The sequence below is a fragment of the Amblyomma mixtum genome, chromosome 5 (assembly GCF_055824585.1).
Source record: "Amblyomma mixtum isolate Tamu chromosome 5, ASM5582458v1, whole genome shotgun sequence".
Lineage (NCBI taxonomy): Eukaryota > Metazoa > Arthropoda > Arachnida > Ixodida > Ixodidae > Amblyomma > Amblyomma mixtum.
Genome location: NC_143016.1, coordinates 199,903,883 through 199,918,284, shown reverse-complemented (window position 1 = coordinate 199,918,284; position 14,402 = coordinate 199,903,883). Strand labels below are relative to the sequence as shown.

At 45.2% G+C, this 14,402-nt stretch overlaps 1 protein-coding gene across 6 annotated transcripts in view; it reads right to left on the bottom strand.

Annotated features, from left to right (window-relative positions):
- Smyd5 (SET and MYND domain containing, class 5) overlaps nt 1-14,402 on the bottom strand; it is a 110,117-nt gene that overhangs the window by 39,702 nt on the left and 56,013 nt on the right. For 4 of the 6 annotated variants that reach the window (XR_016283294.1, XM_089546636.1, XM_089546638.1 and 1 more), the window contains 3 exons: nt 14,278-14,348; nt 5,400-5,500; nt 964-1,020 (listed from right to left, as the gene is read on the bottom strand). Coding sequence is in view for 4 of the 6 variants with exons in the window: in XM_089546636.1 (XP_089402762.1) it covers nt 964-1,020; nt 5,400-5,500; nt 14,278-14,348 (229 nt within the window). In the remaining 2 variants the exon portion in view is untranslated. The remainder of the gene's footprint in view (nt 1-963; nt 1,021-5,399; nt 5,501-14,277; nt 14,349-14,402) is intronic. The other 2 variants (XR_016283295.1, XM_089546637.1) reach the window with 1 other exon arrangement.

Below are 14,402 nucleotides of genomic sequence, written 5' to 3'. Positions count from 1 at the left end.
CACTGCCGGGACTGTAAGTATAAACCCATTTTTCGGCAAACTACGTTTCTTGGGAGTGGAAAGGATCGGATGGAAAGAGAGATTATTCAGGCATATCACATCAGAAAAGCAGATGGTCGGTGTGTCAGCACCGCTTCCTGGTCTCTTCTTGTTAATGAACTGGCGTTTTTGGACCACTGCAGTTGGTTGCCACGAGGCGATAGTAGTGCTGTACTTAAGCTTTGGTCTTCTCAATAAAAGTCAGTTGGAAGTGCAGCATACATCCTGTCGTACTTGTGTCTATTTCGGCCCCGTTTTTTTCGTGCTGCTACGTTTTTTCACGAAGGATCAATACCAACTGGCCAAACTTTGGTGCTTTTGCTGCAGAGCTTGGCAACATGTACACTGAGAGAGCAGAGAGCATAGTTTCCACCACCTCCATACCACACACCTGGGAAACCAAGATCGTGCTGCAGTGAGTTCACGCAGTTAATTGTATGCTATCGATAGCACTATTGATAATAAAATCGACAACAGTTCTTTTTTTTTCTATCTATAGTGACTCAACTAACCATAGTACTGCTGATAGGTTTGTGTCACTGCTAGTTATCCAACTTTCTTTAATAGAGAGGGCTGAAAAGTGTAGTTTAAAACAACTACCATGCTGCACCACTAGTTACATTCTAGCACTAGGGTGGTGGTAGCAAAATGTTAGGAAGAGCTTGTGAAAAAGGCCAACAGTCACTGAAACCAAAGAAAGCCTTTCCTTTTTTAATGGCGGAGTTGGTTAAAGTGGGAGAAATTAGTGGGGTAATCATTTATAGAAAGAAGCAGAAGCTTTCTAGGACTGTCTGTCACACAATCTGCTATTGAAGAAGATTATGCCACTCATTTTCCCCCTTGACTTTATCATAAACACCTTCCCTCTGCTTGGTTTCAGCGAGTGCTGTCCTCAGGAAGAGAGGGAAAAGGAGAGGTTCTCACACAAGCTCTGCAGAGGAAACAGCCCCACACCTTCGTTGTTGAGGAATGCTCCAGACTCTGGAAGAGAGAAAAAAACAGTCAGTGAACAGCCCCGTTTACAAGTACAACTTCTCACCCAATGTGTACATTGGGGAAGTGAACATTGTTCAACAGACAACTCTTTAGAAGATTAATTCTGCTCGAGGCATGCAAGGAAAGATTAACAAACTAACAAGCAATCTGGAAAACTATTGACTAGGAGTCTGTAAAAAACTATTAACTCTTCAATAGCAACGAGGCATCATTTGGCGAGAACAGACAACCACTGCCAACATAAATGAAAGTCTGGTACGGAGCTTGTGAATGCAGCAATTTGGTCACACCCAATATTCAAATGAAAACTAAATATTGTTTTTTGAGGAAAGGAAATGGCATATCTCAGCGGACACCTGAGCTGGACACCTGAGCTGCGTCTTAAGGGAAGTAGAGGAAGATGGGAGTGAAAGAAGAAAGAGAGAAAGAGGTGCCGCAGTGGAGACCTCCAGAAAAATTTCGAACACCTTCAAGGTGCACTGAAATCGCACAGCACAAAGGTGCCTCTTGCGTTTCGCATCCCTCGGAACGCGGCTGCTGCGGCCAGGTTCGAACCCTTGGGGCTCAGTAGGCAGGTCAATGTTGAAATGCCTTTTATAAACTTTCCTAGCTTGAAATTTCGTCCCTTTTCTAAGGAGCTATTAAAGAAACAAGCAGGTCAGTTGCCACTGTGTGCTGCAAGAATCAGTGACAGCTGACGAGCTATTCTGATTTCATTCCTTGCACTCCTCCTTCCACCCTCCATATGTGGATTCCTCTGCCCCTCCTGCTAAATAAATAAAATAACTTGTTTGTCCTGTACCAGAAAGATGGAGGGAAGATGAGCCACCTTGACTACCGCTTACTGAGTCGATCCTGAACAGGTAGTACCTTGATCCTTCGAGCAAGATAAAGTGTGGCCGGTGTCGTTGACCCTGTCTGTCTCCTGCCTGTATCCCTCCGAGCCAGACCAGAAAATGCTTCATTTGGTGTCCGAAGCGAGGAGAAAATGGGACAAAGGTGAGAAAAGAAACTAACACTGCTAAATTGGAGCGAGTTTGGAAAAAAGCAGCACAGCTTATTTACAATTCATATGGTCATACACAGTCATCTGCTTAAAGTGGTTAGCTTCCACTCCTTTAGTAAAACGAGCTTCTGGGCAAGTTGGTTACTTTGCTTCCACATCACTGCAGCGTAAAAGAAGACGAGCACAAAGGAAGAAAACAGAAAGGAAGAAAACAGAAAGGAAGAAGCTTTGTGCTCGTCTTCTTTTACGCTGCAGTGATGTGGAACCAAAGTAACCAACTTGCCCAGAAGCTCGTTTCACTAAAGCATATTTCTTCTACAGTGGGCCCTTCTTTCTGTGTTAATGATGCTCTTCCTTCTGTCGATGCTTTAATTTCCAATATTATAAAGCAGCGTTGTCCGTGTCGTAAGTGTTTTCTTCCTTTGTGCTCGTCTTCTTTTACGCTGCAGTGATGCGGAAGCTTCCACTCCCTCACAGAAACCGCATCTGTCGTTTCAAATTCTTCTTTCAATTAATCAAAGGTGAATACAATATCAACCCCTCCAACATTTTATCGTACTCATCTGGATATAACACAAGACAACGGCATGATTTTTCAGTGACACCATTAAATGCAAGAATCAACTCTGATAAGTATTCCTATTTCCTTAGAATGATTACAGACTGCAATAATCCCAGTAATGATGCAGTATCACAACTGTCAATAAAAATGTTTTAAGCCCATCTTTAATTTCCTTATACTTTTTCCACCACATGATACTGTTGAGCATTTGTATCTTGTATTTTGAAATTCTGTTTCTTGTTTTATTCTTTTGTATAATTGATTTATAATTTTATTTTAACATCTTAAGAGCGTATCTATGGTTTCCAGCACCTGTTTGCTTTTAAATTGTATGCCAACCCTGCTATGGTGTTGTAAGAGATCACAGTATTAATAAATAAAAAAAAAAGAGCTGCAACCAGCCGCTCTGTGTCATTCCTTGCTGTGAAATATATCCCACAGTCCTGCCACTTTCCAAGTGAAATACCAAGATGTTGGCACCCCACACAAGTGAAAATGATAAGGCATTTGTGAGTGTTTTCTTCATTAAGTGTTTTTTATTGTTTATTACTGGCAAGCAGCTGGTTTTGTATGCAGTGTTGACAAGTAAACTTCGTTGTGCTAATCTGACTTAGCATGCAGTGCAGTTATTCCGTCAACATTGAGTAGCTGATTTTTATTACAATATCACTAGAAATCAGTAATAAAAAATAAGCACTTTTCGTCAGAAAATCTAAAAAAAAATAAAACACCTAAGGGGTTAAGGACCAGCGGTTATCCTGCCTTCGCATTGCATGCCCTGCCCCAGGCCCACTGGGATGCCATCAACCCATGCCACTCTGCCCTCTTCCTTAGGCTTCAGTGAATAGTGAATAGGCTTCAGTGTTGACAAGTAAACTTCGTTGTGCTAATCTGACTTAGCATGCAGTGCAGTTATTCCGTCAACATTGAGTAGCTGATTTTTATTACAATATCATTAGATATCAGTAATAAAAAATAAGCACTTTTCGTCAGAAAAATCTAAAAAAAAATAAAACACCTAAGGGGTTAAGGACCAGCGGTTATCCTGCCTTCGCATTGCATGCCCTGCCCCAGGCCCACTGGGATGCCATCAACCCATGCCACTCTGCCCTCTTCCTTAGGCTTCAGTGAATAGTGAATAGGCTTCAGTGTTGACAAGTAAACTTCGTTGTGCTAATCTGACTTAGCATGCAGTGCAGTTATTCAGTCAACATTGAGTAGCTGATTTTTATTACAATATCATTAGAAATCAGTAATAAAAAATAAGCACTTTTCGTCAGAAAAATCTAAAAAAAAATAAAACACCTAAGGGGTTAAGGACCAGCGGTTATCCTGCCTTCGCATTGCATGCCCTGCCCCAGGCCCACTGGGATGCCATCAACCCATGCCACTCTGCCCTCTTCCTTAGGCTTCAGTGAATAGTGAATAGGCTTCAGTGTTGACAAGTAAACTTCGTTGTGCTAATCTGACTTAGCATGCAGTGCAGTTATTCCGTCAACATTGAATAGTTGATTTTTATTACAATATCATTAGAAATCAGTAATAAAAAATAAGCACTTTTCGTCAGAAAAATCTAAAAAAAAAATAAAACACCTAAGGGGTTAAGGACCAGCGGTTATCCTGCCTTCGCATTGCATGCCCTGCCCCAAGCCCACTGGGATGCCATCAACCCATGCCACTCTGCCGTCTTCCTTAGGCTTCAGTGAATAGTGAATAGGCTTCAGTGTTGACAAGTAAACTTCGTTGTGCTAATCTGACTTAGCATGCAGTGCAGTTATTCAGTCAACATTGAGTAGCTGATTTTTATTACAATATCATTAGAAATCAGTAATAAAAAATAAGCACTTTTCGTCAGAAAAATCTAAAAAAAAAATAAAACACCTAAGGGGTTAAGGACCAGCGGTTATCCTGCCTTCGCATTGCATGCCCTGCCCCAGGCCCACTGGGATGCCATCAACCCATGCCACTCTGCCCTCTTCCTTAGGTTTCGGTGAATATGCGAGATCTCCAAGTAGCCTTGTGTGGTCTCAGGTGCCGGCATAGCCGCACAAGTGCAGCCAGAACTCAGTGGAGACAATAAGTGGTAGACCAGTGGCCCTGCAGTTTCTGCACATGCAACTCCATGGATTGCGAAACAGGCCTTCTTGGAGAGAGCCCAATTCACCCCCCACGGTATATTTAATGCCATTCCCATAGAATGACATCAGTTTGTTGCCACATGAGAAAATATTGTGACGAAGACAAAGCTGGCAGTGGCGCGGGACAGAGCGCTCGCGCTAGGCCAGCGGCCATTAAAATCATCTCATAGCCATCGTTCACCACGCCTCATTCTTCGGCTGGCCGCCGCGTAACAGTATAATGTCATTCGATGAAAATGACATTAGGTATCGAATGAGTTTACAGATCTCATTCGGCAGCGATCTCTGAGCTAATAATGTATTGCCTCGATGCCAGAGAGTCGGTGAGAATATACGCCAAAAATAAATTACAAAAGTGTCACAGGCATTGTAGCATTTCTTTGTCATATTATTGTGCGGTCATTCATTTATATTTATAGAAATGCCAAACAGCATTAGAAAAAATGAAACTGTCATTTTTGCTACCAGCGTGGCTGGCGTGGTCAACGATGGCAACATAGCAGCGTCCTGGCCCCCCCACTTTGGACCAAATACTGCATCGCCACTGCATTTATTCAACAAGTGTTTCAGTTGTCATTCTTTCTTGGGAGTTTTACCGATGGCTTTTTCCTGTCATGTAGAAACAGCCAAGGAGTGCCCACTAAAACGAGAGCAGCACCTTTCTCGATGTCCTCGTAGAGCCGGTCAATGAACGCATCCAGGGAGGCACGCTCTGCTTCTGGGAGGTCCCCGCAGTTCTTCACCCACACACTCAGGGCACTGCAGAAGAAGTCAGTGAAAGGACAGCAGTCTCACCTGCCGCTGAGAAAGGATGATTTCTACAACTCCACCATGTTCTCCACAGATGTGGTAAAACTGCTCAACAAGAATACACACAAGACAGGATACGGGACACGCACAACATCCCGTCTTCACACAACTTTCTCATGTCTGAGGAATTACACCATGTTTCATGTATTTTTATTTTACATATCAGATACTGCAAGTTAAAATATGGCCCAAGCAGGAGTGGAATACACACAAAAGACTTGGGTTACACACGCTAGTAGAACTACACTTGACACAGCACTGGATCATAGGAATGAAACAAGCACAGAGAAGAACAAACAAAGCAAAACGTTAGAGCAAATTGACACACTCACATTTTAAGACACTGCTGAATTGCTTTGAGTATACTTTCAGTTACAAAAACATTAGTAGGTAGATCGTTCCAGTCAGTTATGATTCTCAGAAAAAAAGAATATTTAAAGTTGTTAGTACGAGCAAAAAAGATGTCAGCTTATGCAGATGGCAATTCCTTGCGATTCTGGTCAACAATGGCTGAAAGTAAAATGAAGGGTTGAGGCAAAGCTGGCGGTGACATAAAGTGAACACAGTAGAACATCCATTACATGGCTGTCAGGGGACCACACGAAACTGTCGTATAATCGAAAATTTCACACAAGTGATGCAGTCGCGTAATAAACGCGTCGTGCCACTCTGGCGTTAAAAAATTAATTAAGGTTTGTTTCCGCGCGCATTATAAAAGCGCCCATTTTCATTCTGTGACATTTAGTTCGGAGAATGCACACGTCAGCGTCTCAGACAGACATCAAAGAGGCGGCTTTAGATGTGGCGCACGAGTGCTCCCTTTTCAGTGCATTAAGTACACACCATATGCGCCTCAAAAACAATGATATGAGCGACGTGCCAGAAATATGACTGCTCTGACCCTTCGAAGACATTATGCAGCACACAGTACGACCATGCAGACGCTTCCAGAATGCAGCAGTGGTGTGCTTCCTGCAGTGATGTGCGGCTGACAGCGCACCGTTCGCTCGGTGTCACTAGGCCTAACGTGCTCCCCGCTGAAGCCGAAGCGGAATGTGCTTTCGAACTAGCCGCCGATGGTTACCGCCCCTACAATAAATTTATGCCGGTATCAACAAGCAGTTGATTTTCCTAACACCTTCGTCAGCGAAGCATGTGGAAAAATGGGCCAGGCGAGCCAGCTCGCAGGCATGGAGTTTGAATGCGGGCCACTGGCAGAACTGTCATTCGCACCTCCGTCTTTATTCCGATCTGGAACTAACTTGGTTGACATCCCGTCTGCCAATGAATTCTCATTCTGGACAGTTCCCATACTGGTGGTCGAACAAAGCAAGGCGTGCATATTTTTCCATCGCATAATCGAGGCTGTTATTGCATTATCCCGAGGGACATTCGCCGGGCCCACGCCAGTTCATTGTGCACTGCGGGCTGTCACATAAATGGGGGACACATAATCGGGGCTCCCTGTAGTTTTATTCTGGCTAGATTTCATCGAGATTCTAAGCTCTTGATGTTATTCTGTATGACTACTAGTTCACATGGGGAATCAAGGTGCTTGAAAGAATTATACATAAAAGAAACTGCAAGTCTTTGAATCTGTTTAAGCTTCTTAATTTCTTTCTTAATATAAGGATACCAAACTTTGCATGCACATTCCAGACTAGATCTCATCAGTGTACTACAAGCTGACAATTTAACCACAGGAGGAGATGACTTAAGTCTATGCTTCAGTAAAACTAGCTTTCAATGGGCCTATGCAGAAATTTTATCGATGTGAGTTGATCAACTCAAGCGATTAATGATTGTTACTCCCAGATATTTCAAACTGTCTGTTGAACATATCAGAGAGTGTTTTACAGAGTACTGATAGGGAAGAGGATATGTTTTACTGCTGACCATGGTGTTAGAATAGGTTAGGTGTACGGACGAGTCTCGTAGTGTGCCTGCACTCCGGCAGGCGGCGCGCCAAACTTGGGGCCCTAGGGGCCCTCGACGGCGCAGCGCCCGTAAACGCGTGGGTAGACTTGCGTGGATTCGCGCACACTGCTGGCTGCTTGCATTATTTTATCAGAGCCAATTCTGCCTTAGTCGGAATAAACCTAACCCCTTCTGGCGCTTTGTATTAAATGCTCGTCGTGAAAATCGTACGCCACTAAATAAGAGCTGTTCGCTCTCGCTCGCACTGAAATTTCGAATTGATGCGGGCTGTAAGAGCACCTACTCTGCGATACGTCTGAAAGTGTTCCTAATAGTCTGTCCTCATATTAAGCTATAATGCGAGCGGTGTTGCGCTTGATTATGCAAAACACTGTCGGCACTTCTGGAAGTTGGCGTCCGGAAACGAGTTTCTCGTGTTTTCGCTTGCAGCTATTATACGCGCGAATTTGTGCGTAGCTTTTGAGCGCCGATTATTGCGTTCATGCTCTGAAAAAAAAAATAAACACAATGCTACATCAACATTTATTTCACACACATATCTGCAATCACAAAAAAAGGCCACATTCTACAGGTTTGCGTAAAATTTGGCATCAAAAGTTTGCATGAGATCCGGCTACATTATGCTATCTTCTGTTTAGTTCACAAAAAAAGATCTGGCACACAAAAAACACAGATAAGTAAAAAATCAAGCATTAAACAAGTTTAGCAAGCTTTCGCAGCTGCTGCGTTTTGTTTTTCGCATCAGCTTTTCTTTGCTTGCAGACCTGTCGCATTCGCATTGCTATATAGTGATGCAGAAGGCCTGCCATAATTTCTTCTTTGTGTTCCGGACAGGGAAAAGAAAAATGGTAGCTTTCTAGCATGCTTTCTACTGTCAATTCATAGAGATTTCTATGAAAAGTATTCTTCTGAAATTCAGCCTCGGCTGCTTGCAGAAGGTGGAAGATGGTCCTACTCGGGTGCAATAGTCCACCTCGAGTTTTGCACTGAACTAGAGCACTTTCTTTTAGAGACTGTGCAGTAGCTTCTCCAATAAGGCACTCTCTACATTTTGAGCATGTTGTACTCTTCCTAAGTTTTCGGCACATAAAACCAGCGAGGTAATAAATTATACAGTCAATAACCTCTGGCTCTGTACACACATGATCAAAAACGTCTTCACACTCAGCTTCCGCGTCGACTAAGCCATCCAGCTTTTGTTTCAGTTGCTGAAGCTGTGTCTTTTCTTCGGTGTCAGCCTTAAACGCAAGCTTAATATCATTCAGTGTTAGTGCATATGCTTTACTGGCGCTTTGCACTTGGCAATTGCCAAACTTTGGTGGCTTGAGCAAACTGTACACCGAGAGCATGTTATACAATTGCAGGAAAGTGGGCATAGAGGGGTGGTCATTTTGGCCGCCTGCCTGGCGAATAATTCCGAAGAAACGTTCAAGCACGTCCTGGTTAAACTTGCCCGTCAAGACATAGCTGAACCCACATTCCTTAAGCAGATACCGAGACAGCTCCCGTGCAGATAAAATTGACACGCGCAGACCCTCTGCGGTCTGCTCGGTGAGGCAATTTGCACGGGAAATCTTTCCAGATAATACATCTTGCTCCCACCTGTTTAGCCAATGCAATGAAGAAGCCAGAACTCGCAGATCTTTGCTCCCTACAGTAATACCTTCTTGCGGGCAGTTTCGATTGAGGGCGTCAAAGAGGTCATTGAGTTTCATGGTAAACTCCATCGTTCCTTTCACGTTTTCCAATCCTTGCGTGCCTCTCCCCGAATAAAACTCCAGCCCTTTTGCTACACTACGGCTGAACAACCGGGTCCCCCGCTTGACATGCATTTTTTTCAGTGTTTGTTGGATTGATATGGGAAAATGTTATTTTAGGACAGACACGTGCCAGACCGGGTTGCTTGGAATCTTCAACAAACAGTCTGTCATAGTGCGCCCAGTGCACCCGTTCACCATTAACAACCAAAACCTTTTGTCGATGCACGCGGTTCCGCACACATTTGAGGAGGTGAGGCACATTGGAAAAAACAAAAACACTGCGTTTGTTGTCAACAGGATGAGTAAAGAAGAGCCCCACTCACTCCAAACTCTTTCCACTTTAGTAGCTGCTCCGTCACACACAATTGCATTGACCAACGCACCTGCTTCCTCCAGGAGAAATATCGCTTTTAGTATGAGCTGTGCAAGTTTCGTCCCCTTTGTAGGACCCTTGCTCGCAAAGTCAGCAACTGGCTGTGAGTAGTGGTCCCCAAATGCTCGAAAAGCGAAGACCAGTCCATGGTCGGCGAGGTCATCGCTGGTTGGTGAGCTGTCCCCAAAATCGCTGAATCCACAATAAGTCATTGACTTTGAGTGCACTCTCATCTCCTTTCTCACTTGCATTTCATCGAACACCAAAATCCCATGTCGCTGGAACTCGTCTTTGGAGGCAAAAAATCGCGTGTCAGATCCACACTTCACCCTCACCAAACTTAAGTACTTTCGCACTGTGGTGACGCAAGGAACGGCAGAACATCATTTTCTCGAAGGAAGGAGCAAGCCGATGGGCTTCGAATGTGCAGACACAGCAAAAGCCAGTCTTCGGTGTAGCGCCTGCTCTTTTTATTTGCTAGTTTGGCAGCTGCCAAACACTCTTTCACTGCTGTCAGCTGTATTCCTGGTAGCTCAGCTTCAGAAAGCTTCGTTTCAAGGTCTTCTCCAGAAATTGTCTGCAGGCGCTCACGAGCTTGCTTAAGCTCGGCAGTGAGGATCTTCAGCCAAAGGCGATTCTTGGATCTTTTGAGGGCATAGTTCGCACGCCTGAGCGTTGCAAGTTTTTCGTGGTTTTGCAAGTTTTTCGCAGAAAAAAAGAGCACCACCAGGCTTCAACTTGCATTGCTTCTTCATTAGCCTCTTCTGGCGAATTCGGAATGTGTCTGAGAGGCTGGAGCACTTCTGGCAAACCGATTCAGCAGCATTGAGGATTAGTGGACATTTCTTGTGGTGCCATTTATTATCGTAATCAAGAAACGCACTTTGCGGCTCAGCCTTAGGATACTCTTTGGCGCTTGGTCCTCCAGTACAAAGCCTTACTTTGTCTACCTGCTCCAGAATAGTTTTAACGTCCTCCAAAGATCTCACACAGCTTGCACATTTCAAATCCTCCAAGGAAACGACTTTGCCCATCACCACTACTCTCACCTCCATTTTGTCATTAATTTTGATGACTTTGGCAGCCGTCAGAGAAGCAGCAGGGCAGATGGCGCCCTACGAGCACGTTGCTTCATTCGTGTCCGACGTTACGTCGTCCGCCGATGCAGCAAGTGAGGTATCCGACGACAACTGGCTGGCAGATCTCCTGGAGCGTTTTAGTTGAAGAAAGACAACACTTTTGACTTCGTCCATTTCGAGTCAATGAAAACCCCAGCCTGTAGACGGTAGGCACGAGAGTGGAGCATGGAGTGGAGCGTTTTCGAACAAGCTTGCGAATACTGATATCGCCGCTGTTGGTGAGTTGGAATCAGATTCTTCTTCAACCGCTGTCACGTTGTACGCCTCAGCTGTAATCGAGGAGGAGCGCATGCTACCTTCTTCTGAGACTTCTGCGCAAGGTTTGGCGCTCTTCAGTTTTTTCGGTTCTAGCGGTTGCCTTTCGGCGGGTCGCTTTCTGCTTTTTGAAGTCTTCGAAAGGTAGGCAGGACAGTCAGGGAATTTCGTGGGCACCGCGTCCTTTGCTAACAACGCACGTCGTGGTGCGCTTTGCAGCACATGCCCATTGTACTCTGCCGTCCAGGTTTTGGACACACAACTGGGCTCAAAATGTCTTTCACAAACGTAATCTGTTGTTTGTAGAGTTCGGTACTTTCTTGGTATGGCCCGCCGCCACAGCTGCAGCCGTTCGTCGTCTTTCGGCGCCGAAAAAAGTGAAAACTTCTCCTTTGCAGGATTTGTAGCCCGTATTGCAGCGGGGCACACAGCACTTTTTCCCCATCACGCAAACGCAGAATACACCATCGAAGAAAACGATGCGTGGATATCAGCATGTGGAGAAGAAGAAGAAGAAGCAGCGAAAGCCACGTGCACAGCGAGAAAAACGAAAGACGCACATGACGGACAAACGCGGGTGCCACGGGCTCGCAGCCAGTGAGCCACCAACGGTCCGCGCCATCTCTCGGCGGCCGGCGGAAACTCGTTCCTCGCTATCGCCACTTGCTCTCCGACGCGGAACGGCCCGTTCACACACCTAACCTATTCTAACACCATGCTGCTGACGCTACGTTTATTCGCAGATGACTGCGTAATTTACAGCCCCATCCACGGCGCTAGCACCATTGCCGCTCTTCAACAGGATCTAACCACTATCTCAGCGTGGTGTGACAAATGGCACATGCCTCTTAATCTAAATAAATGCCAATCCATATCATTCTCCCGCAAAAACACAGTTATTGATAGCACTTACAACATAAAATCGGTCGCCGTCACCAGAACATCTTATAAATACCGCTGTCATGGACAACACACATTCAGACCATTTGTTCCAAAGCATCACGCACACTTGGTTTTCTGTGGCGCAATCTAAAATCTGCATCACCTGAAGTAAAAAAGTTGGCATACATAACATTCGTACGTCCTAAATTGGAGTACGTGTCATCTGTCTGGCATCCATCGCAATCGTATCTCATCTCAGACCTTGAAGCCATTCAAAGTCGCGCCGCCCATTTCATTACATCGCAGTACTCAAGAAATACCAGCGTAACATTACTAAAACGATCCCTCGGCCTTCAAACGCTAGCAACTCGCCGTGTTATTTCCCGTCTATGCCTCTTTCACTCTTTCTTTTATCACCAACCAAGACATTTGTTGCTGCAGCCACCCCCACATACGTCATCCCGCCTAAACCACAGTAACCCAATCGCACGCATTAAAACCCGCACCTCCGCAATGAGCAGTTCATTTTTTCCCGATGCCATAGTGCTCTGGAATGGCCTTCCCGACAACATAATAACATGCTCCGATCGCCGCCTTTTCCGCGAGAAACTGGCTAATCACTTCTCATAAACATATTCATACTGCGACACCGAAGTGCCAACTGTGCCTTGTTTTCTTTTTGTATGTTTATTTCTTGCTTTTAGTTTGTATATTATTGTACTCTTTTTGTACCCCGTGTATTTTTCCCCCTTTCTTTTTTTTTTGTGTGTGTTCTCTGCCACTGCTTCTGTCGATGGATGGCAGGGGCGAGAACATGTGCCGACTACTGTGATGCAACCCTACACCCCCCTGTTGGCGAGTGCGAGATAAAAATGCAGACCTTGGCCACCAGTCGCTCATTTAGTGTGGGGAAGCCTGCCGCCTGCCATGCGGACGGGCACTGTTTGGCGCTGGGGAGTTCGATATATCCGTTTCATGGCCAACCGTGTTTGCAATATAAAGTAGAAATTGCATGCATTTGTCAAAAACATTTACGAAGAGTCTGATATAGCCAATAATTCGTAGCATCCGTGTTTGTTATATCGAGGTTTGACAGCACCTTATTACGAGCTTATGGCCAGACAAATCGCCTTCAACGCCCACATTCACATCGGAGGAGAGCGACGATCAGCTAAGAGAGCCAAGGTCAAGAAAGGATGCTGAGGTTTCCTGTACTCAGGTAGGAATACAGAATACAGCTTGAGTCAAATCACAGGCTAGCATAACATCAACAACAATATTGGCATACTCGGCCAATCAATGTTAGGTAAATTAAAGTCACCAGCTCTTATAATGCTTCTATTAGAGCATTTAAATAGGTGGTCCTGTATTTTAGAGAAGAAATCCATATCCCCAACTATACAAATGCGTTGCTGTGACCGTTTATCTGAAGGCAAAGGCTTTCGTGGTGGTCTATTTCAAGTAACAAAGCACAAATGTCGTTCTTTAGGATAGTGGCTACACCCCTGCCATGACCTGGCTTGCCTCTTCCATAATTACTGCATGAACCGGTGATTACACCATCGTCGTTGATATCTTCGTGGAGCCATGTTTCAGATGTGTGGGTCATGATACACAAGTCCTGTTATTTTGTTGACTGTACTTCTGACCACACTGTGTGGTATTTTCTGTCGTGTAACTGCACTTAATGCTTTCAATAAGAAAAACATCACTGGAGGGCGAAAAAGAATTCAGTTCTTGGGCCAGTTGGTATACTTGATTTAAACTCACAGTTTTTCAGCGCAACGGCACACGGCCATTGCTCTGCAACGGTGGAAGCAGGGGTGGACTGGCCCTGCCAACATCTGCACTTGCTTGACAAGGGCCCGAAATTCGGCCTGGAGTTACCTTGTGTGCCCCCTCAGGAGCGCCTGAATAGCCGAGAAGGCAGCTCAGGCGTTTTAGATGTGTCTGGCAAAGAATGTCAAGTTTGTGAGACAAGACAAGGCTAAAAAATGTTTGACTGGTATCGTGAATTTTTTCACTGATAACGAGCTTTGTCTTTTACAGGCAGACAAGGTCACTGGTTTTGTTGCCATGCCTAGAGACATGTTTAATGAGAAAGCTTTGCAAGCAGTGAAGAAAAATTTCGTGGCAGTGAAAAAACGGGACACGCAGATTAAAGGCAAATTCGCGGATTTTTGTAAGCGTTTAGAGCTACTGCCGCCTGCTACAGCGCTGTGTTCGTCTTTCTTCTCTTCCTGCTTCTTTTCTTTGGCCGTGTGCCATTGCGCTGGAAAACCACGAGTGTAAAAAAAGAATTCAAAATGGTTCCTGTCAACCTGTGCAGTTCTGTTGGGGTGCAATGCCCAGCTCTGGGGCACAGAAGAAGGGACCCACCTGGTGCCGATGACCTGGCCCCTCCTGGCCACCGCCGCCATCAGGGACCGGAAGCCCTCCTGCGTCAGCCACTGGGGGGGGGGGGGGGGGGGGGGGGAAGGGGGAAGGGGGGTGGTTCCTTGCAG